At 42.3% G+C, this 23449-nt stretch overlaps 1 protein-coding gene across 3 annotated transcripts in view; it reads left to right on the top strand.

Annotated features, from left to right (window-relative positions):
• KIAA1522 (KIAA1522 ortholog) overlaps nucleotides 1–23449 on the top strand; it is a 62737-nt gene that overhangs the window by 37206 nt on the left and 2082 nt on the right. The window contains exons 4-7 of one of the 3 annotated variants that reach the window (XM_018566556.1): nucleotides 7497–7669; nucleotides 13416–13524; nucleotides 19021–19137; nucleotides 19275–22052. In XM_018566556.1, the coding sequence (XP_018422058.1) occupies nucleotides 7497–7669; nucleotides 13416–13524; nucleotides 19021–19137; nucleotides 19275–22052 (3177 nt within the window). Of the gene's footprint in view, nucleotides 1–7496; nucleotides 7670–13415; nucleotides 13525–14626; nucleotides 14689–19020; nucleotides 19138–19274; nucleotides 22053–23449 lie in introns of those variants that run through there. The other 2 variants (XM_018566558.1, XM_018566557.1) reach the window with 2 other exon arrangements.

Here is a 23449-nt window from a genome sequence, read left to right as displayed (position 1 = left end):
CCCCCCCAAATCATTGGATTCATGGGTTCCAATCACCTCCATGGCCACAGGTGTATAAAATCAAGCACCTAGGCATGCAGACGCTTCTACAAACATTTGTAAAAGAATGGGTCGCTCTCAGGAGCTCAGTGAATTGAAACGTGGTACCGTGATAGGTTGGCACCTGTGCAATAAGTCCATCCTTGAAATTTCCTTGCTACTAAATATTCCACGGTCAACTGTTAGTGGCATTCTAACAAAGTGGAAGCAACTGAGAACAACTTTTACGTGGACTACCACAAAGTGGCAGTCCACGTAAAATGACAGAGCGGGGTCAGTGCATGCTGAAGCTCACAGTGCGCAGAAGTCGCCAACCGTCTGCAGATTCAAAAGCTACAGACCTCCAAACTTCGTGTGGCCTTCAGATTGGCACAACTACAGTGTATAGAGAGCTTCATGGAATGGGTTTCCATGGCCGAGCATCTGCATCCAAGCCTTACATCACCAAGTGCAATGCAAAGCGTCAGATGCAGTGGTGTAAAGCAAACCGCCACTGGACTCTAGAGACGTGGAGACCTGCTCTCTGGAGTGACAAATCACGCTTCTCTGTCTGGCAATCCGATGGATGTGTCTGTGTTTGGCGGTTGCCAGGAGAACGGTACTTGCCTGACTGCACTGTGCCAAGTGTAAAGTTTGGTGGAGGGGGGATTATGGTGTGGGGTTGTTTTTCAGGGGTTGGGCTTGGCTCCTTAGTTCCAGTGAAAGGAACTCTTAAGGTATCAGCATACCAAGACATTTTGGACAATTTCATGCTCCCAACTTTGTGGGAACAGTTTGGGGGTGGCCCCTTCCTGTTCCAACATGTGTCAGCGATCTGAACACCTCCATGTGGCGCTGGAGGTGATCCGGCAGTTCCAGTGCTCCCCTGAAGGTGTCTCCAGGCAACCAGTGCTTCTCTGGGACCTGAGCGCCTCCAGGTGGCACTGCGACTCTGGATCCAGGCCCTACACTTCCAGGGCTCACCTGCAGGTGTCAGCAATTAGGCACCACCTGATGCTGATCTGGGAGGGTATTGAATCCCTCCCTGCAGTGAGCCTGGTGCCACAGTATTGTCACCATTACCTGCGTCCTGGTGCCTCCTTGTTCCCTGACCATTTGTCCTAAGCTCCCCTTGTATTGCCTTGCTCCCCAGGTTTCCTTGCCCTGTTACCTTTTGTGTGTAATTATGTTGTTTTTGCATTTTAGTTGGCTATTATTAGTTGCGTGTGGTTACTTGTTTTCAGTGTGTGGAATAAACTATATACTCATAAGCATTGTCTGGTGTGGTCACACATTTGGTCCTCCCGCATACCTGTATGTGGTGTGGAGACACACGTGCACGATATCCTGACAACATGACTGCGCACCAGTGCACAAAGCAAGGTCATTAAAGACATGGATGAGCGAGTTTGGGGTGGAGGAACTTGACTGGCCTGCACAGAGTCCTGACCTCAACCCGATAGAACACCTTTGGAATTAATTAAAATGGAAACTGCGAGCCAGGCCTTCTCACCCAACATCAGTTGACCTCACAAACATCACCTGACCTCACAAATGCGCTTCTATATAAATAATTTTTTTAATTTTTTTAACATTCAGACATATTTAGCCATTTACCTGCAAGATTAGCACAAAAGAGATCCCTTAAAATAACAATGCAATCACTAGTAGTGTCCTTAGTCACTATTGAAGTATAGGCTGGTAAAAAAACAAAAAATATCATATTGGATGTCATGGGAACAGCACCAGTTAACCTTTGGACTTTAAAAGTGCAAATTCCACTGGAGCATGGAATAAAGCAATAGGAGCTCATATACACCTATGTCGTGTGGTGTGCTGTGTCCCTTGTGGTGAATTGGAAGCCAATTTTACTGAATAGTCTGCCTTAACGCACTACACGTTAATGCGTCTGCGTTAAATACAGCACAACGGACCTCATAAGTGTGAATGGGAGCTTTCCAGTTTCCATGAGTGTAAGAAGTATTGATTTTTGCAGAAAGCAAAAGAGTGGGCAGGTTTTTTGAAACTGGCCCAGAATCATTAGATTCATGCACCTCGGGGCAAGGTTTTGAATGCTATTGGGAATTCCTGGTATGCATTTTTAATAAAGATAATTCTACTGCAGTGCGCAGAGATAGTAACTGAAGACAATCTTGTATTTTGTTCCTCAGATTAGTTTTTTTTGCCAGTACAAAAAATAGATCAGATCCAAATAAACAACTAAGCAGCAGTCCCTGAGACTGTTTAAAAATGTGGGAGTAGAGTGCTAATTTTTATAACAGAAACGTAGAAAAATGACACGTGGCTTTACTCTGCATTGTTCTTACTTGTATCACACATGCAAGTACAGGCAAGTTCTTTAGATTTCTGTTCTCTTAAGTGAAAGTAAATCACAAGGTATATTTAAAATGATGTGTATATAATTAGCAAATATCCATGATAAAGGTTACAGTGCTGTGAATTATAGTCCTAGTGTCAGGCCATTATAGCCAAAAGTATCAGACTGCCATTGGCATAGTAATCAGTTTCAGTCATATGGTCAGGAATGGAAGGCAGCAATTGCTTTAAGGATCCAACATACCAGATGTTCTGAACACCAAAGTTAATATGTGTTGTCTTTTCTCAGCCCTAGTCTTAGTAGAAAAGTATCTGCTTCTTGCATGTTGCATGCTCTCTGATATCTCACTCCCTTCCTTTATAAGTGCATCGTATACATGAAGAGGCTTTTATATTTCATATTGTATTATATCCCGAAAATACTTATATGACTGATATGGTACACTTTTTGTCTTTTTCCAGCTTCAAGCATCAATCGCCCATAATCATACCATAGTCCTTGTGCAACTATTGTTAAATTGAACTTGTGACCATATTATGCACAATAAAGTTTTTACATATTCTAAACAAGCAGCAAAAGCACTTTACAATACGCCCTCATTCACCTTTGTAGCTATTGGCATTGTGGAGAAAAGCCTCTTTGGATTTTATAGACACACTGAAATCAGAGATCTTTTATGTTCAATAGAAGAAGAATCTTGGCAGTTTGCCCGCCCTCTAATGTAAACACACACCCGGGGGTTGTAAGCTGTGAGAAACTGACTAACAAGATGTTGTTGTGATAGGCAGTTCCATCAAATCTTGGCTGCCTGGTTTTCGAGCTGCAAAGCACCCACATTTGGTTCAATTTTCTCACAGAGCTACCATAAGTGATGTGGTTATCTGTAGTTGGCTCTTATACATGTGGGGTGAAGACATGCAGCTACAGCAGGGTGCATGGAAACACTACAATTATTAAATCAGCGTTCATATGAGATGTGTTCCCTATTAAGGAATTTACACATTGCAACATACGTGGTGTATGTAATCAAGTGCCTCCAGTGTTCCCTGCAGTATGTGGGCTGTACTATTCACTCCCTAAGCCTGGATTCACCCCGGGCGTTGTTGATTTCAAACTTGTTTTTGAGCTTTTTTACGTGTGTGTATAAATGCGTCTTTGAATCTTTGTGCAGGCGTTTTTTGGGCCCAATGGAAAGCAGTAGCATCTGTGACATGACACCTGAAAAATGCTCCCAAAAAAACAAAAAAACGCTCAGAAAACGTTTGTGACACATTTTTAAGGCATTTCCATTGAAGTGTATGGGGATAAAAATTGCCTGAACAGAAGCTCATGTACTTTTTTTCAAGCTACAGGCGTTTTGCTACAAGCGACAGAACACTCAGGTCTGAACAGAGGCCATAGAAAAGAATGGGATTCCTTGTGTTGAGCATTTGTAGCTTTGAGCTGCAAAATGCCTAGCTGTGAACTGGGCCTTATTTTATTTATTTGTTTTTTTACTTATACGGGTATTTATTTAGTGCTGACAATTTACTCAATGCTTTACATACTTCACCTTCACATCAGTCCCTGCCCTCAAGGAGCTTACAATCCAATGTCCCTATGGTACACACATGCAGGGCCAATTTAGAGAGGAGCCAATTAATTTTCCTGCATGTCTTTGGGGGAACTTTGAGTACCCGCAGGAAACCCACATAATCACATGGAGAACATGCAAACTCCTTGCAGATAGCATCCTGACTGGGATTCGAACCGGGGACCCCAGTGCTGCAAGGCAGAAGTGCTCACCATTAAGCCTTAGAGTCATTATTGGTCAACATTACTGTAATGGCTGTAATCTTAATGCCTGTAGACCATTAATGTATCCAAGCTCTTTTTAGAAGCACATGATAGGGATATAACTTCTTTCACCTTCTCTGGCATTGAAAGGGTTACTTTATTGGATAGCGGTGGTGCATTGCATAAACCACTACTTGAATGAGAAATGTTTTGGATACATAGCTAGGGATCAAGGGCTCCTTTTAGCCCTAACCATCATTGGGGCGTGGATTTGTTACCTTTCACAACACATTATAAATGCACCCACATTGATTAGAAAAAAGGGGATTTATTATTTTCTTTTGCAAAGAGCCTGCAATGTATTACAGCTTCAATAAATGGATCATGGCTGCAATTCCTAGCCTCCTGCAGACTGTTTCTCCCTCCCTGTCCTACCAAGATATGGGCTTTTGATTATAGAGCTGGGGGAAGTTATCAACGGACTACAAGAACAGTGATGTCAGTGCACTTGTTGTCCATTGTGATCTATGAGTCCCTCTCCTGCGGTGGCAGACGGGACTTGTAGTTTTTTTTCACATATCCTTTGAATGGATCTGTGAATGAATGACGCGGCCGTGCAAACGGAGCCACTCACTGCCATACCAAATTAAAAAATAAACAAGGTACATATGGGAGTAACATAAAACATCATGTAAAAGGTGGAATCAGCCTTTAAATGAAAACATTTATCCGTCAGTTTGCTCCATTTTAGTCTTGTATATACATATATTTAGATTTTTATATATATTGTTTTTGTCCAGTATGCTGTTATAAAATAAGTTATGATTGTAATACCCTTTTTTTGTTTTGAAATCTTTGGTAATGTAGTCTTTAAACTTTGCACCCATTCTAGTTATTTTTTGTGTGGGGTATTTCGGACCACTGTTGTAATGTTTCAGACAGACCATAAAGGCTGTTTGCAACTGAAATGCGTTAGCACTGTGTGTTCTTTGTAAGCTGTTTGGCTATGCATAAATAAATTTTTTGGAACTTGTTACCATATGCAGGATTATTTAGTACAGTACATACATTCGCTTTAAAGTCTTGCATGTATGGATAAAATACATAAGTTTGTGATTGCAAAAAGAGTTTTCCTTTTTTAAATTATAATGGCTTATGTCATGGGGTCATTTTACATACAAATAGCACTCCCTGAAAGCTCTTTCTAGCCGGCAAGGTTACGGGAAACCTAATTTGTATATAATTCCGCAGAGAACATGCTGTAGGCCAGTTTCTTGAATGCTTCTGAATATTGTATTTGCATATGTGATTGTAATGCAACCGTGTAGAATGTGGATATAAAAGACACTATATGTTCAGTTATTTGCTGTGCGTGATCAGTTCACTATGACAGATTCACTTTAAAGCGTCTCCTTTGTAAAAATTAAAGTGAATATAACAGCTGTACCTGTATAGAAGGGAGTAAATACTTACTTCTTCACTTGGCCCACAGCACCAAACCACCAAACCAGCTTTGATGAAGTTCTCGAAGTGTCAATCTCTTGTGTTCCCCTGTTGTTCCTCCCACCAACTTACTCACTATTGTCTGTCTGTAGTATTGTAGAGGGCGGTGGGAACAACCACTAAATCCAGCGGGGGACACAAGAGATAGATAATCCCAGTAGTGTCCGTTTTCAGAAGAAACTTCAGAGAACAATTCCGCTTCATGAAATATGTATTGTGTTATTTACAGCACAGCTATTTCAACTTGAAAACTTGTGGCAGAGTGACTTTATTGTCCAAAGGTCAGATTAATGCAACATAGAATATTGGTGATAATTACACTCACAGTTTCTCTTGATCAAATGAGGTGGAACTGAGTGCAAACTGTCAAGTCAGAATACAAAATTCTCGAATTAAAATTGAAACTGTGCTACTCTAGCTAAATGGGCAACAATATCCAGAAGTATGAAACAATATCATATTTCTTATTTTTGTTCTACTGAGTGACCGTGTCATATATGTCCAATACCTGGAAAATGAAAAATCTACCAAGTCAGTATGTTTGTCAACTTTGGAATGCTATTTTTCATAGCAGCCGGCTGAACATCACTATAATTAGAACTGATATTATCATGTCTCTGTTTTACTGCACCTCTGTACGGGCCCATTTACACCATAGCGTTGTGTTAATTGCACGATTCTGTGCGATAACGCATGCTGTTGGACCATGCACCTAGTATGCATTACCGTGCTTTAGGTGCGTTGCATTGCCATTCATTAGAACCGCACCCCAACAAACCTCCTGCTTGCTGTGCACTGCAACACTCGATAACCACAATACCGTGCGTAGCATTGTGATGGAAAAAGGTTGTGCATGCAACAAATAAAAAAAACCCAATAAAATAACAAAATAAAAACAAATAAAATAAACAAATAAAACAGCCATCTGTACAGGTTCATGCATAAAGGTAATCCTAACATCAGTGCATTTCTATACCACCCTTCTTACCAAATGGCATTACAAAAAATACATAAAAAAAAAGACTTGTAGCAGTTTCCATGTATTTATTATTTATCTGTGACTTTTAACTATGCTTACCATTTAGCAAGTCCTGTAATGACCAGTGCTTTATTAAAAATCACACGCACCTAGTGCGTGCGTGTGTTTAGGTTAGTAAATAACCCCCAATATGTCTCTCTCTCTCATGGGGGGATCACTACCACATCCCCATATTTTGGCATTTGTGGGCATCTGCGTAAGTAAGTAAAAACTCACTTAGTAATTTTACGCATAGCACCACACTTACCAGAATTCCATATCTGTTGGGTTTAGTTTTTTAAAGATTCTACATTCATACACATTTTTTGTCACTTATGGTATGCTATGACTCTTGCTAAGCAAACAACTAAAGTAAAGTAGAGTAAAATTAAGGTTTTATGCACCCGGAAATGTGGGAGGCTGGACAAGATCAAGGTCATACAGAAGTTTTGCGTATCTGGACATGAGTTGTTGCTGATAGTGTTGCAATGCAGTGTGGGTAGTACCATCCCATCCTGATTCAGACTTTGCTTATAGTGTACTCGTGACAGTGAAACCCTGTGTCTCCAGGCTGAGAATGACTCATCACAGGATAAACAGTCAAGTTGCTAGTAAGGATGATCAGATTTAAGATGGCTGTCTTTGGCATGAGAAACTATACTCTTAACAAGAAAATCCTGTCTGTATAGATACTGTCTAATAAAAGTAGAATTTTGTAAGTTTTGAAAGCAGAATTCACTCAATCAGTAATGAGAATGTCCATAAGAGCATAATATACTTTGGGAATGGAAAAAAACAATGAAAAAAAGTTTAAAGCATTTCTCTATCTTATGTTTTCAATAGATAACTCAATACCTGATGGCCATTCACAACCCATTCCAGCGCCGGAGGAAGAGTCTCCTGACAATGCATTCTTCCCCAGCAGACGTACCGCTCTCCTGGAAGACATCCACAGCCAAGCTCAGGAGGGGCTCAAGTCCTTGCAGAGGAGAGGTAAAGAAAACAAATCCACATGTGTAAAATGTCTCGTACGCAATCTTAAAGTCAACCTGTGTCCAGATCATTCACACTAAAGTATTTACATATTCTGTAACAAATTATTTTTTTTTAAGTTCACAACAATGGTACAACACAGGTATTGAAATCTCAGCTCTTTCTGTTGCACCAGAATCTTGGTAGGCTGGAAGCCCTCTAAAGTAAACCATCAAGTGTCTATAACCAACTGAAGGCTGAACTCCTGCCAGGAATAAGGCTGATGTCAGACTGGTGATTTTGTAGCAGAGATTAATTGCTGCTAGAGATCTATGATGCCAGCGATTAACATTGTGTTAATTTGATAGCTTGAATTGCTGGTGAATTGTCACGAAGGGGAAATTTCTTACTGCTACGTGCTAAACTAGTGTTACAGCATGGGGTCGGTGTGCTCTGCTACAAATCAATCTCCTTCAGTGATGTGTAGTTAAGCCAAGCGATTTGTTGCCTAGCCCTTAGAGGTTATTGAAGAGTAATTGTTGCTGACAAATTTGTCGTTGGCATGAAATGGTGCTAAAACTCAATTGCTGAGTGACTGAGCTACAAAGTTAGCTAGTTAGTGATTCCATAGAAAATAACTATAAATGTCTTAGCTAGAAATAATTGCCCAGTACTCCTTTGCAGCTCAATAGGCTAGCATTCAAAATGATGAGAAGAACAGACATCTTACTCCCAGAGCAAGGGAATAGCCACCAAGCCACGGATAGCCTGGTCCTTGGCTTCAACCAAATCGGACCTGTCCAGAGACAGGACTGATTTGTCCCACAATAGCAGGGTGTTACATTGCAAAGGTCTAGAGTGAAACTGGAGCAAGGGGACTGCCTTGAAGGAGGATACCATCAGCCCCACGACTCTCATGCAGAAACAGAGAGTCAGACAACATCTGCACTGAAGTGTTTGAACAGGAGACTTGAAAATATGATGCATTTCCAGGGAAAGGAGCACTCTGGCCTGAGACATGTCTAGGACTAAATCCAGATATTCTAAGTGATGAGTTGGTTGCAGCAATAATTTTGGAAAGTTCAGGATCTATCCATACTTCTGTAATGTCTTGGCCACAGGGAAACTTTGTCCAAAAGAGCCATTGCTGACAATTTTCTCAACAAGAGGTTGTCTAAGTATCCTGCAATGAGGATGCCACGAGAATGCAATAGGGCTAACTCTGGGGCCTGCACCTTGGTAAATACCTGAGGTGCAGAGGAATTGCCAAAGGGCAAGGCTATGAACTGGTGGTGTAGGGGGTCCTTCAGCAAAGCCTTGAAATTGCTGATGCACTAGAAATGTGGGCATGTACAAAAGAGCAACTTTGATGTCCGCAGAAGCCAGAAAATCTGAAGTGAAGGGCGGAAATGACAGATTTGGTGTATACTATCTGGAATTTATGGGGCTGAATGTAAATATTCAGTACCCTCTTAGGGTCCAAGATGGGGGTGAATGCCCCTTTGTGTTTGTGAACAGTGAACGCATTGGGAGTAAAACCTCTGGTACCATTCTGTTACAGGGACTGGGGCACTTAGACCTTGATCCAGAAGACACCAGAAGAGCCTGATGGAGATCTGTTAGTTCGTGGAGACACAGGAAAGTTTGAAGTGAGAAAATTAGGAGGGGGAAGAGAACAAAACTCAAGTTTGTAGCCCTGGTAAACTTAATTTTGCAACTAGGTATCTGGAAACTTGGGGTGCACCTTCATGCATAGGAAGGTTTATCTGAGGATTTGTCAGACTTGGCATGACGGACTTTGCAGGCAGACTGGGAGCCAAGCTTGGGGGATCAGCATTGAAGTCGAGGGAATGGTAAATGGAAAGAGTTGTTTGGTGGACAGCGAGGGGGAAGATTTCACATTCTGCCCCTTCTCCCGCTGGGGAAGATAGGTGCTCTTGCCTCAAGCAGATTTTTTTTTTTCAATTCTTTTTTCTTGAACTTTGCATGCAAAGAAAACATTAACAGCTTACAACAGGTAAATAACCAAACAAAAAAATTAACTGCCAACACAAATGGCCCCAAACACAGTCCCACCCCCCCCCCCTTCCATTATAACCACGTCAGATCTCAAAGAAAATGGAGACATACAGATACAGTGAACTAAGTTATGCTAGAACAACAGTTGCACCTTCCTGAGAATATCACCACTGCAGTTTAGTAAAGTGGGAGAGAAAACATCAGCATGGAAGAAACAGGATGATCTTAACATTTTTTAACAAGTGTAGATAAAAATCAGACGAGGTTTTATGAGGTGCCTAAATAATTCCAGAATCCATGGGTAGACAATTGCCAGCCGAAAAGGTTAGGTTCAGCAATTAGCGGGATGTGAAGAAGAGTCATGTACACTGGGGGAACCAATCCAGGCACACCCACACTCTATCAAACTTAAATGGTAAGCTTCTGCTCGCATAGGTGGCTTTATGGAGATGCAGCGAAGAGTTAATCCGGGTAGCAAGGTTAGAAGAGTTCTAGCTGCCACCGTTGGAGCCAGGGTCTCAACCAGACCCAAAAGACAAATCTTAAGATCCAGCTGTTACGAAATATTGCTAATTTGGGAGACTTCATGCACCACCTTCTGCCAGAAAACCTGCAGTACTAGGCAGGTTTACACAAGCACCTGGAAGACTGTGAAGGGTATATGACAGCAAGTTTAAAAGGCTTTAAATATATATTATGCATAACTTTATATTGTATCAAACAATCTCTAGCAGAGACCTGCATAGAAAAAAGGGAGCTGACACATCCCTTCCCAGTCTCCTGAGTCAAGGCCCGGAGAATCTCCAAGCTAGGCTTGCTGACACCTCTGTAGCAGCACAGCACCATCTGTAGAAAGTAACCTGTAAACCCATAACAACGGTTATTGAAGCTTAGCCTCTCTAATCAGTTTTTCTACCCTGGATGGCTGGAGGAGTAAACAACCCTCTTGGAACTGACAATTAAAAGCATGGCGGAGTTGAAAAATCCCTAAACTAATAATGGTTAGGTAGCTGAAGAGATGTTTTAAGCTCCTCAAAGGACATCAAGCCACCCTGCTTAACTATTTCACACAGCGTTTTAACCCCTCAAGAGGTCAAAATCACCAGGTCAGGAATAGTATCAAAACGTGGGAGAAAACGGTTTCTCCACAAAGGTGAGTCAGGTGAAACACCCATAGCTGTGGAGGAATCTGGGAGATGAACAATTCTGCAGACTCTTAAAAAAGTGTTCTTGGAAAATGTTTGTCTATATGGTGAATTAAGATCATGGAAAACTAAGTGGCATAAGGCTTTATAATATCCAACTATTGCAGCTTCCAAAGAGACTGTTTTTTTTGGTTAACCATTGAGGTAAAAAAACTATTTGGCCCACCAGAAAATATTGGTAAAAATGCTCAAGTAGAATCCTTGATGATATTATCAAGATCCAGTCTAGAATGCGGGTCAGAAATTAATGCACAAAGGTTCAGCAGTCCTGCACTTTAGCCAAATCCTACGCATATGCACCGATAGGAGCCACATGCGAGAGATAAGACAGAAGGCTTCTAGCCAACCATGACAAATAAAATGTAACACTACAGCCATATTCTTCACATGTTCAACAATCTCTTAAGAGATTTTGACCAGTCAGGCATGGCTTTACAAAGTAAATCAGAATCAGTCGCAGGTTGCTCTAGAAAGGGCTTCCAACCACTTAAAGGAAGTTGCATTCTTCATTGGCATAGTAATTGCCTTGTTAAGGTGAGATACTGCCAGATCCACAGTGGGAATGGATCATTGCTGAACAAAATTCTAACAAACTATATACAAAGCCAGCAAGTGCTTAGGAGGAGTAAACAACTTATCAGGGCGCTTCCAATCCCTATTGAGAAACAGTTAAAAAAGCAGGTGCAAAGGAAAAGTCTTTGCAGCCTTAAGGTGCCCATACACTGTACGATTCTCGTAGGAGAATCGCGGGAGAATCGTACAGTGTATGGAAGGCGTGCGACCGTTTCTTTCTACTGTACGGTCGCACGTCTTCCATCGAACAAGCAGGCTGGAAAACCCGCCGGGAATCGTACGATTCTCGGCGAGTGAGTGGCCTGCTTGTTCGACAACTGACGAACGGGCCGGTGTGCGCACGCGCACACTGCCCGTTTGCCGTGCTTGCAAGCCCGCCCCTCATTGTAGTCATCGCAAGTACGATCTGCCTGTCCAAGATGGGCAGAGCGTATGTTTTTTTAAGTACTTTACAACCATCGCAAGACTAAGGTCTTGCGATGGTTGTAAAGTGTATGGCCACCTTTTAGGAGTCTTAAATCACCCAAGCCTAGAAACAAGCACTGGTAGAAGCAACAAGTTTCAGAGTGCATCAACAAAAGCAGAAATGTCTCCTTTCATTTAGGAGTAATAGCAGTAGACTGTTACTCCTCAGGTGTGTGCTCCTTAGTCTGACTTTTTCAGCAACTCAGAATCAGAGCAGTCTCCGCAGCTGATGGCTCAGAAGTCACCAAGGTAGCAGCTAAGTCAGATACAGAATCTGCTGGAGAGGTTGCAGGAGCATGTTTATGGCCTCTGATCACAGTCAGCATACAACTGGATAATTTGCATCATAAAGTACTGCATAACCATGGTAAAACTTTAATTGAAAGGGCAAAAGGACCAAGCGACACCTGAAAGCCCTAAGAAGGACTCCGAGGAAGAGAGAGAAACTCTAGCGGCAGAGGCCAACATGACTCCAAGCTGCAGATGTTGGCACCATCAGTATGTGTGCTGAAAGCAACCCCGTTAGTATAAAGTGAGATGGGGGCAAGTAGTACAGTGGGACTGGACTTTTTTGCCAGTGTCCATTCCTTCTGTAGGCAGCAGTATAAATACAGGTTTAAGAATTCCTGCATCCCTAAATGGACAAGAAATGAATGCTATATAATATATTTACATATTTTTATAGATATGTTTGAATATATAATTAGCTCCTAATACTGCTTTTTGTTATAACTTTTTTTTTTTACTTCAGAAAAACACAAAGATCCATTGGAGGAGGACATCAAGACCTTTGAGGTAAGCAACAATTTATATATGTTTAGTATGTTTAGTTGACGGACTGTGTTTTGTAGACATTACAAAAATGGTTTGACTAAGAGCCTCTGAAAGGTTAAGTCATCTGGGTGGGAATAAACTCCATTGAAGTTGAATATGTTGTTTGAGACGAAAATCACAGCATATCACTGCTGACTCTTGGGATGTCACATTGCAAAATCTCTGTTGACTAAGCAGAGACATGCTTCATAAAACCTCAATGAGGATCTATCTTGTCATGCAGCACTACCTATGAGTGCTTGTAGTATCAAATGTAGGCCTGTTCATAAATGGGGTAAAAGGAATGACTATAGAAAAGGGGAGTAAAGGCAAATTGGGAGTCGTCAGGAAAGACAAAAACGGAAGGTGAGATGAGACTCTGGCGGAGGGAGTTGCAGTGACCACACAAGGACTACGGAACACTGAGAAGGAGATCTAAGCAAATGGGAGTGCAACATTGAGGCAAAGAGCAGAAAGTAAAATTGTGCATGAACCCTGAGGGTGATGAGCTGAATATGTGCAAAACTCCTCCACTGACTAGCATACAGGATTGAAAATTGTCAGTGGAGATTTACAGAAATCTGTATATTTTGCATCTCATTAAATGTGTTAATGTGATTATTTTAATTTCTCACCATGAAATCCAACATAACATACTTCCTTTCCTAGTGGCAGTCCTATTAATAATGGATTCATGTTCTGTCTTGACCCACAGCCCTTAACTGATGTCAGTGAGGATGCTTTCCGTACTCGCTCTCTTTCTTGCTCCACAGAGAATACAGATGATGCAATGTCCGTTCGTTCAGAGATGATCCAGCGAAAAGGTTAGAAGACCATTATTACAATACATGCCTATGTATACTATGAGAATACAACTAAAGCTGGCCATACACACAAAGACTTCTCTCATTCAACCCAACAGGCTGACTGAGGAAAAATCACTCAGTTCCCCCATCCATGCTAAACAGTGTGGATGAAAGAATCTTGCCTGACGGTTATTGCATTCAGACAGCTGCAACACCTGCTGATTGCTGATTGGCTGCAGTCACTGTTCGACCAATTTTTTTCTACCCAGCTCTTTGTATTTTTTTAATTGAAGTTTATCGAGCCGGCAGGGCCAACCATGGCTTGAATTTCCTGTAAATCAGCTGAAATTCCAGCCATGTATGGCCAGCATTACTATAAATGAATAGTGAAAGTGTTTGTCAGCCCAAGACCAAAAAAATTAAAGTAGAAACTCCAGCCAAGCAACTAAACCTATAGTTGCAAAGTATGTGGACTGGTTTACCTGCCAAATGTTTGTAATTTTGTTCAGCCCCTCGTTCCTTTAGCAATCAATGAATGCTATGCTGCATAGCTTGGAAGGTGACACAGCTTTTCAAAGTCTGCAGTTTTGAAGCTTCCTGTGACACCTTCACAGTTCCATTTTTTAGGTAAGGTTAAACATTTACCTTTTATGTTAAGCTTTTCTGTAAAGCTAAAGTCCAGGCAAAAAGCTAAATACATAGCAAAAAGAAATATATACTAATGAATGATAAATATAACAAATTCCTATGTACACTTGTGCTCATAAGTTTACATACCCTGGCAGAATGTATGATTTCCTGGCCATTTTTCAGAGACTATGAATGATAACAGGAAAACCTTTCTGTCAATCATGGGTAGTGTTTGGCTGAAGCCATTTATTATCAATCAACTGTGTTTACTCTTTTTCAATCATAATGACAACAGAAACTACCCAAATTACCCTGATCAAAAGTTTACATACCCCAGTTCTTAATACAGTGGGTTGCCCCCTTTAACATCAATGACAGCTTGAAGTCTTTTGTGGTATGTGTGGAGGAGGCTCTTTATCTTCTCAGATGGATTCTTCCTGGCAAAAAGTCTCCAGGTCCTGTAAATTCTTGGGCTGTCTTGCGTGAATTCTTGCTCCACAGAGAATACAGATGATGCAATGTCCGTTCGTTCAGAGATGATCCAGCGAAAAGGTTAGAAGACCATTATTACAATACATGCCTATGTATACTATGAGAATACAACTAAAGCTGGCCATACACACAAAGACTTCTCTCATTCAACCCAACAGGCTGACTGAGGAAAAATCACTCAGTTCCCCCATCCATGCTAAACAGTGTGGATGAAAGAATCTTGCCTGACGGTTATTGCATTCAGACAGCTGCAACACCTGCTGATTGCTGATTGGCTGCAGTCACTGTTCGACCAATTTTTTTCTACCCAGCTCTTTGTATTTTTTTAATTGAAGTTTATCGAGCCGGCAGGGCCAACCATGGCTTGAATTTCCTGTAAATCAGCTGAAATTCCAGCCATGTATGGCCAGCATTACTATAAATGAATAGTGAAAGTGTTTGTCAGCCCAAGACCAAAAAAATTAAAGTAGAAACTCCAGCCAAGCAACTAAACCTATAGTTGCAAAGTATGTGGACTGGTTTACCTGCCAAATGTTTGTAATTTTGTTCAGCCCCTCGTTCCTTTAGCAATCAATGAATGCTATGCTGCATAGCTTGGAAGGTGACACAGCTTTTCAAAGTCTGCAGTTTTGAAGCTTCCTGTGACACCTTCACAGTTCCATTTTTTAGGTAAGGTTAAACATTTACCTTTTATGTTAAGCTTTTCTGTAAAGCTAAAGTCCAGGCAAAAAGCTAAATACATAGCAAAAAGAAATATATACTAATGAATGATAAATATAACAAATTCCTATGTACACTTGTGCTCATAAGTTTACATACCCTGGCAGAATGTATGATTTCCTGGCCATTTTTCAGAGACTATGAATGATAACAGGAAAACCTTTCTGTCAATCATGGGTAGTGTTTGGCTGAAGCCATTTATTATCAATCAACTGTGTTTACTCTTTTTCAATCATAATGACAACAGAAACTACCCAAATTACCCTGATCAAAAGTTTACATACCCCAGTTCTTAATACAGTGGGTTGCCCCCTTTAACATCAATGACAGCTTGAAGTCTTTTGTGGTATGTGTGGAGGAGGCTCTTTATCTTCTCAGATGGATTCTTCCTGGCAAAAAGTCTCCAGGTCCTGTAAATTCTTGGGCTGTCTTGCATGAACTGCATGTTTGAGATCTCCCGCAGAGTGGCTCCATGATATTGAGGTCAGGAGACTGAGATGGCCACTCCAGAACCTTCACTTTATTCTGCTGTAGCCAATGACAGGTCAACCTGGCCTTCTGTTTAGGATCATTGTCATGTTGGAATGTCCAAGTACGTCCCATGTGCAGCTTCCGGGCTGATGCATGCAAATTGTCCTCCAGTATCTTTTAATAACATACTGCATTCATCGTGCCATCAATTCTGACCAACTTTCCTGTAGCGTTTATGGTTGTGGCCGAAAAGCTCAATTTTGGTCTCATCACTCCAAATGACCTTTTGCCAGAAGGTTTGAGGCTTGTCTCTGTGCTGTTTGGCGTATTGTAAGCGGGATACTTTGTGGCATTTGCGTAGTAATGGCTTTCTTCTGTCGACTCGACCATGCAGCCCATATTTCTTCAAGTGCCTCCTTATTGTGCATCTTGCAACAGCCACACCACATGTTTTCAGAGTGTCCTGTAGTTCACCTGAAGTTATTTGTGGGTTTTTGTTTGCATCCCGAACAATTTTCCTGGCAGTTGTGGCTGACAGTTTATTTGGTCTACTTTACTGTGGTTTGGTTTCAACAGAACCCCTCATGTTCCACTTCTTGATTAGAGTTTGAACACTGCTGATTGGCATTCTCAATTCCTTGGATATCTTTTTATATACCTTTCCTGTTCTATACAGTTCAACTAACTTTTCCCACAGGTCCTTTGACAATTCTTTTGCTTTCCCCATGACTCAGAATCCAGACACGTCAGTGCAGCACTGGATGAAGGATGCAAGGGTCTGTCAGGAGTCCAGAAACTCATTGGCCTTTTATACACACACACTGATTACATGCAAACAGATCACAGATTAGGATGGTTCCCTTTAATAGCCATTCACACCCCTTTGTGCCAACCTGTGTGCATGTTATCAGGCCAAAATCACCAGGGTATGTAAACTTTTGATCAGTGTCATTTGGGTAGTTTCTGTTGTCATTATGATTGGAAAAGAGTAAACACAGTTGATTGATAATAAATGGCTTCAGCCAAACACTACCCATGAGTGACAGGTTTTCGTGTTATCATTCATTTCGTCTCAAATTATTATCTCTAAAAATACGTTAATAAATAACTGTACTAACAGTGCTCTTCTCAACCACTACCATCCACAAGAACACAATGAGAAACAATGTATTAACACCGTAAGTTTATGGAAATGCTCACATGATCTTAGTCTTACAAACTGCACTGTACAAAATACAACTGCATCGTCTCTTACCTGATTTGATAACTTGCTGTACAACAAATTAACCTTCTATACTGTTTTGTTCACTCGTTTGCAATGATAAAAAAAATACAAATACATTTATGTGAGCTGCTTTCCCTGCTGAAGTATTAGTATTTCTGCCCATCCTGCCCTAAATTTGCACAACTCTGCCATACACACACATCTCTGTCTGGCAGGGTAGCAGCCTGAATTTTCTCTGCTGCAGTTAAATAACACCTACAGGTCGCTCCTTTCGTACAGCTGTTATAAGTGATCCCCTGCCCAGATCACTTGTGCTGCTTGTCCCGCCTCCTGTGGGCAGCGTCGCTATGTAACCTGCAGAGTAGCACCCTTCCCGCCGTGAAATGCCGGGCTGCCTCATCACTCCTTCCCAGCCTCTGCTGTACTGTTCAGCTAGCTAATGGCAGACGGAAGGCAGTGCAACCGAACGTGCGTTGAGAGTAGTAGCGCTGGGGTAGATAAATACCTGGCGAGCAGCACAGACCCCCTCCTCATCTCACTGCTGCCATCGGGCATGACGGGCTCCATACACAAAGAAGGGGGGAGAGCCCGGTCTCCCCCTAGCGGGGCCCTTCTCTCCAGGGCCCAGGAGTATTCCATAAGATGGCTTCTCGGCTGTACACACTGACTGTGGTATATGAGGGCAGCTGCTTTGCCTCCTGCTTCCACTGGGGTGCAAGGCATTCTCTGGGATCAGTCTGTCCTGCATTATCACCTTGCACATGACCACCTTATGTGTAGCTGAACTGCTGGAGCACTACAACACTCTGCATGCAAGGAGCTGGCAGTGCCTTGCTGTCTGGAAGGATGCAGTTATCCCAGAAACCCCAGTGTGTGTGTGTGGCTGCTGTATTTAATTGGAGCAAAGAAGATGGAGCGCATGATCTGTTGCCAAGAGCAACCAATCAGGTTGCATCATTCATTCTTGGGGAAATGAAAACAAATCTGTTTCAGCGGCTCCACTTCTGCGGCACATTTCCTCTATTTTTCAACGTATCAGACATGAGAGTGATCAGTAAATAGTTTTCCTGACATATAGACACACACACACATCTATCTACTGTATGTCCCAATGCTCTGTCCCCGTCACCACCTCAAAATCTCTTTTTGCTCACTTGCTCTGTCCCCATCTCCCCTGCGCTATCCCCATCTTCCCTTAAAAAACCCTTTACGTTCCTCAAAATAACTTGGGGGGCATCATTTTCTGTTTTTGCTTCGGGTGCAAAAGGAGCTAGCTACGGCTCTGAGCACATGAGCCATGCAGCACATTAACTAACTAGCTCCTTTTTCCTCTCCCAGTCTGAGCACTGAGCACTTCTTTACAGTGGATTGCAAGGGCCTAATTCAGGTACACCCACTGCTTGCATTAATGTGTGTTTTTTATATTTGCCTTAAATTAACCTGTTTAAACACCACTACTACTAGTGAGAAATTTATGATAATAGAACTATACGGAAGTGATTGAGCCCATATTTCATAGTAGTTGTTCTTCTATTGTTGGTCTGATTTCTGGCATGCAGATATATTTTAGGTAGTTATAGTAGCACTGTTTAAAAAACATTTTCTATGTTTGCATGTAGTACTGCTTTTCAAATGTAATAAACCAACTGGAGGAGAACCAGCAAATGGTGTGGAGGAGGGGTTGTTTCTACATAGTCTGAAAGCAGATATGATCACCAAAAATGTGTAATCACTTGTGTTGTATGGACTACTCCAAAAGATTTCTCAAACAATTGTATTCATTTCCTCTATTTTCTTTTTTTGATCTGTGCAGTCAGGCAGAGATACTTATTTTCTATGTCATGGAACAACTACTTTGCTTGGTGCATTCATTAAACATCGTTCTGTTTACGTAAACAGGAACATGAAAAAGAACAACTAGATGCGACTAATACACAAGTCTTGATATAACTATAGGGTTTTTCTTTTTTCTTTAGGCTCCACATTTAGGCCTTATGACTCCCCCAGTTGGTCGTCAGGCAAAACAAGAAGGCGACGCAGAGAGAAGAGAGCAACTGTTGTAGGAGTTCCACAGCACATTGCAGCAGAACTTGGTAAGTCAGTAACGCAAATTAGTGGCAATGTCTTATTTTACTGCATATTCCGGTGTTAAATCATTTCCTGGGTTTTTAATTTTTTTTATTTCATTGGTATCATAAAAAATAAGATGATTTGTCATTTTTGCCCGCAGGTCTCCATACACCTTCCTTTCATCGTGGGATTCATGAACTGTTTTCCAAAGGAAAAAATCAACCAAGTGAAAAGGCAGCTACAGCGTCAACAGTGAATGGGGTCCAGCGAGACGGGGAAGAGTATGTGGTTATTCCTACAGTTGATGGTATGCCTGCTGAAGCCCCACACAATGGAGCTCACATTTCATTGGCTGCTCTAGAGCAAACAGAAGCTGCTTTACAACGACACATAGAAAAGGTGTATCAAGATGACAGTTACATTGGTTGGAAGACTGGTCAGAAGATATCCCCACTCCTCATTCGTCCAAAGTCTGTAGCTGTTCCTGGCATGACTACACATTCATTCCAGAGTGACCCAATGAGTCCTGTCATGTCTATGTCACCTCAAGCAACCTACATGTCTAAAATCATTCCAAATGCGGTTCTTCCTCCTTTAGTTGATGTGGTTGCCTTGAGTCAATCGAGTGTCCGAACATTAAGCCGGTGTAGCCTTGCTACAGCAAGTCCTGCTTCGATCCGTGGCTCATTGCATCGGGGAAGAGGTATGTCTACATCTAGTGAAACATGGAGCCGTTCACAGTCCACAGAGACTATAGTTTCTGATTCTTCCACTATATCCTCTCGAGGAGGTGAGAATATGTTAGAAGTAAGTGAAAAGCATGAATCAGGACTAAGCACTGGCCGGGCATCACCAGCCCTTAGCACAGGTACTCAAGATGGATCTGATGCTGCCAGTCTGTGCAGTGGTCGCTCATCCGTTCGTAGTGTTTCATTGCGAAAAAGCAAAAAGGCTCCTCCACCTCCTAAACGCACCTATTCATTACAGCAGCAGAGGGAAATGGGACTTCCCCCCAGGCCAGAGAAAAAGCCCTTAGCCAAGACCAGTAATACACGAGACCCTTGGGTTCCACGAACAGAGAAAGCAACAGTAGAAAATGAGGTGTTTCTGCCAAAAGTAAGCTCACCTACGAAATCTGATCGAACCTTGTCTCCATCCAGTGGTTACTCTAGCCAGAGTGGGACACCAACATTGCCTGTCCGTTCACTTCTTGAGTCACCAAGTACTCGTAGGAGAACCCCACCCAAACCAGAAAGATCCAGTCTTAAGTCAGCATCGAACATAAATGCAAGCTCTTCCTCTGCTGAAAACAACACTCCGCTATTTGATAGTCCCCCAGGAGCTGGCTCATCCATGGGAGACCAAGATAGGCAAGGTATAATTCCCCCACATCCAAATGTACCAGCCCCTACTTGCCCACCACCCATTCAAAGTATTGACTTCCTGGCAACCCCGGTTGTAACTCCTGCCCCTTCTCCACCCCCATCTCATCACCCCACACCACCACCTGTACGAAAGTCAGAGTCAGATGCTGAGATTCCACCATCAGCATCAGAAGGAGCAACACAAAAAGAATCCTTGTGGCCTCCACCTCCTCCAGAGGTACCTGATGTACAGGACTTGTCTATGGCAGATTTCCCACCTCCCGAAGAGGAAGTATTTTTGCCCTCACCACCATCTTCACAACCAGTTAGTGCTAGTGTCACAAGCCTGACTGTCTACAGCAATGATAACAAGAAGACAACTAAAGCAGAAAAGCCTCTCTTGATCTCCAAGAATGAGATGCCTTTGGATATTGTTGAAACACAAACTATTTCTGTGCCTTTAACAAATACAAATGCTCCAGATACAACTATATCTATTAATTCAGAGACACCAACTGCATCTGTGCTTTACTCTGAAAATAACGTTCAACAGCCTGCAGTGTCTACCACAACAGAAGCAGTAGTAGTGCCCTCAGCAGCAGTTCATTCAGAGGAAAGTTTGATACCATTAATAGAATATAAGCCACATTTTGTTACCACACCATCAGCAGAAATTGCTGAACCTAAAGAACAACTTGAAGTTAGTGCACCACAGAACATTTCAAGGGATCCATCCATACGCCAGCAGGAGCCTAACGTTTCCACTGATAATTCTGCAAGCACTGTATCACAATCTACTGTGGACTCCTCTGCATCTATAATGCCATCACCTGCTGTTACCACTAACATAGCCCTTTCACCTTCAGGAGGGTCTCCGCTTCCCCTTTCAAAAGTGTGGAAGCCAGTCAGTGCTCCAAGCTCTAGAAAGCTGTCAAACAATCAAGGAACTGCAGCTCAACCAAAAGAAGATGCAAGCTTGCCTATAGTAACACCTTCCTTGCTGCAGATGGTTCGTTTGCGATCTGTGCAAGCCAGGGGCCCACAGATTCCATTTCCTTCTGGAATTCCTGCTCCCCAGAAACCTGTGCGCAAGTCATTGTCTATCAGATCCTCTCAGGGATCTGATTCATCCCAAGGTGAAAGCCCTACACAACCATCTCCCAGTCCACAAAAACCACCAGATTCCCCATCTGCAAACAAATCATCAGCCTCTGCAGCTAGTTTTGTATTTTCCAGAGGATCTAAGAAGTTTGTGTTTGAGCCTCAAGTTTCACAAGATGAATCCTCACTAAAAAGGGAGTTGGTAGCAGAACTCAAATCCCAAGGAGGACCACGCAGCCCAGATGGAAAACCCCCACTACAGCGTAAACCTAGTAAAATCCCCCCACCCGTAGCAAGGAAGCCATCAGTAGGAATACCTCGGACTCCTACAAGCCCTTCAAATACTACAGGGGGCACAAGTGGCAATGTAGTCACACTACATGACGCAGTATCAGTTCCTTCTTTGTCTGGAACTAGTGCAAGTGGAACACTGGAAAACCATGAGCAGCAGGACAAAAGCCCAATGGAACAAGGTAGCTAGCTTATTTTTTTCGCATATTCCTAATGTGCAATGTGGATATATTGTATGCAGTTGATTTACCCTAAAACACAAAGCCACTAAAGCTTTTAACAGTTACAAACCATAACCCATTCATGACTGAGGCATTTAATGTTGTTATGAAGCTATAGACTAAGGCAGGGGTCTCAAACTCAATTCATTTGGGGCCGCTTGCCAAATTTCATACTTCAAAATTGCGTTTACTTCAAATTTTGCAGCAGGAATCCCTAATCTGGCGTTTACAAGCAGCAGCTGTCACCTGTTCATAATCAGGTGACAGCCGCTGCATGTAAACATGTAAACGCCTGCACACCGCATCTAATGGTATGTGATATGATTACATGCAGTTATTAAACACTCTCCCTGGATGCACAATTGATGCGTCCAGGGATAGTGATTGATTCTAACCACATGTAATCACATACCATTTCAAGGGTGACAGATGCCGCTTGTAAAACAAATGGCAAACGCACTCATCAATTTGTAACCAGCTCTAAGCAAGGTGCACATGGAAGGGCATTACTGTGTTCTTGTCACCTCCTAAAAAGGAAGCACAAACACCATTTTTGGCTGCCTCCATAGATTCAGTGGAGCTACAAAAGGAACAGAAGGTTTGTTATGCGCAGGGTTACTAGGTACAAAAATTCTGAAAAGTAAATCGTATGCAGCTACTCCGTGTAAGGACTGGTATGATGCTATAAATTAAATGTTGTTTATTAGTTTAGATGTGCTTTTACTGCTCGCACTTTCATTGCCCATTGTCTAGGCAATCTTTCTTAAAAAGGGTGCCTTGAAATTGTTGCATAGTGTCATGCTTTCCATGGTGCAGACATGCTGCCAGCCAACCATGGAAAGGAATGATGCTAATCCAGAGAGGGTGGGATCCATTCAGAAAAGGATGCAAGCTTTCCTCCATCCAGGCCTGCTCTGCCTCCCGCCTTCTGCCATAGCTATGGCTCCTGATGTGAAGGGGGGGGCTGAGGAGTCTGATATGAAGTTAGGCTTCTGAGGTGAAGGGGGGTTCCAGGTGTGAAGGGGAACTTGAATGTCAAAGAGGGTCTTTTAGTGTGTTAGGGGGAACTGTGATGTGAAAGCACGGAGCTTCTAATGTAGAGGGGGCAATTAATGTAAAGGGGGGCTCGGATGTGAACCCGGAGAATACCACTTTTTTGTGTTGTGTTATTCAGGGACTTCCCCCTTAAAATCCATATCAGAGCCCTATCAGTCTACATTTGAACTGGGGTGGCTCGACATTTTTCATGCTTTTAAAGGGTGCCGTGACTGAAAAAAGGTTGATAAACACTGATGTAGGGAAAGGTACAATTATCCATTAAAATACATTTGGGAAAATCCCCCCCCCCCCAAAAAAAA

This window comes from Nanorana parkeri, unplaced genomic scaffold (assembly GCF_000935625.1).
Source record: "Nanorana parkeri isolate BGI_ZX_2015 unplaced genomic scaffold, ASM93562v1 scaffold959, whole genome shotgun sequence".
Lineage (NCBI taxonomy): Eukaryota > Metazoa > Chordata > Amphibia > Anura > Dicroglossidae > Nanorana > Nanorana parkeri.
Note: the sequence above shows the minus strand (reverse complement) of the source record. Positions and strands in the feature narration are given on the sequence as shown.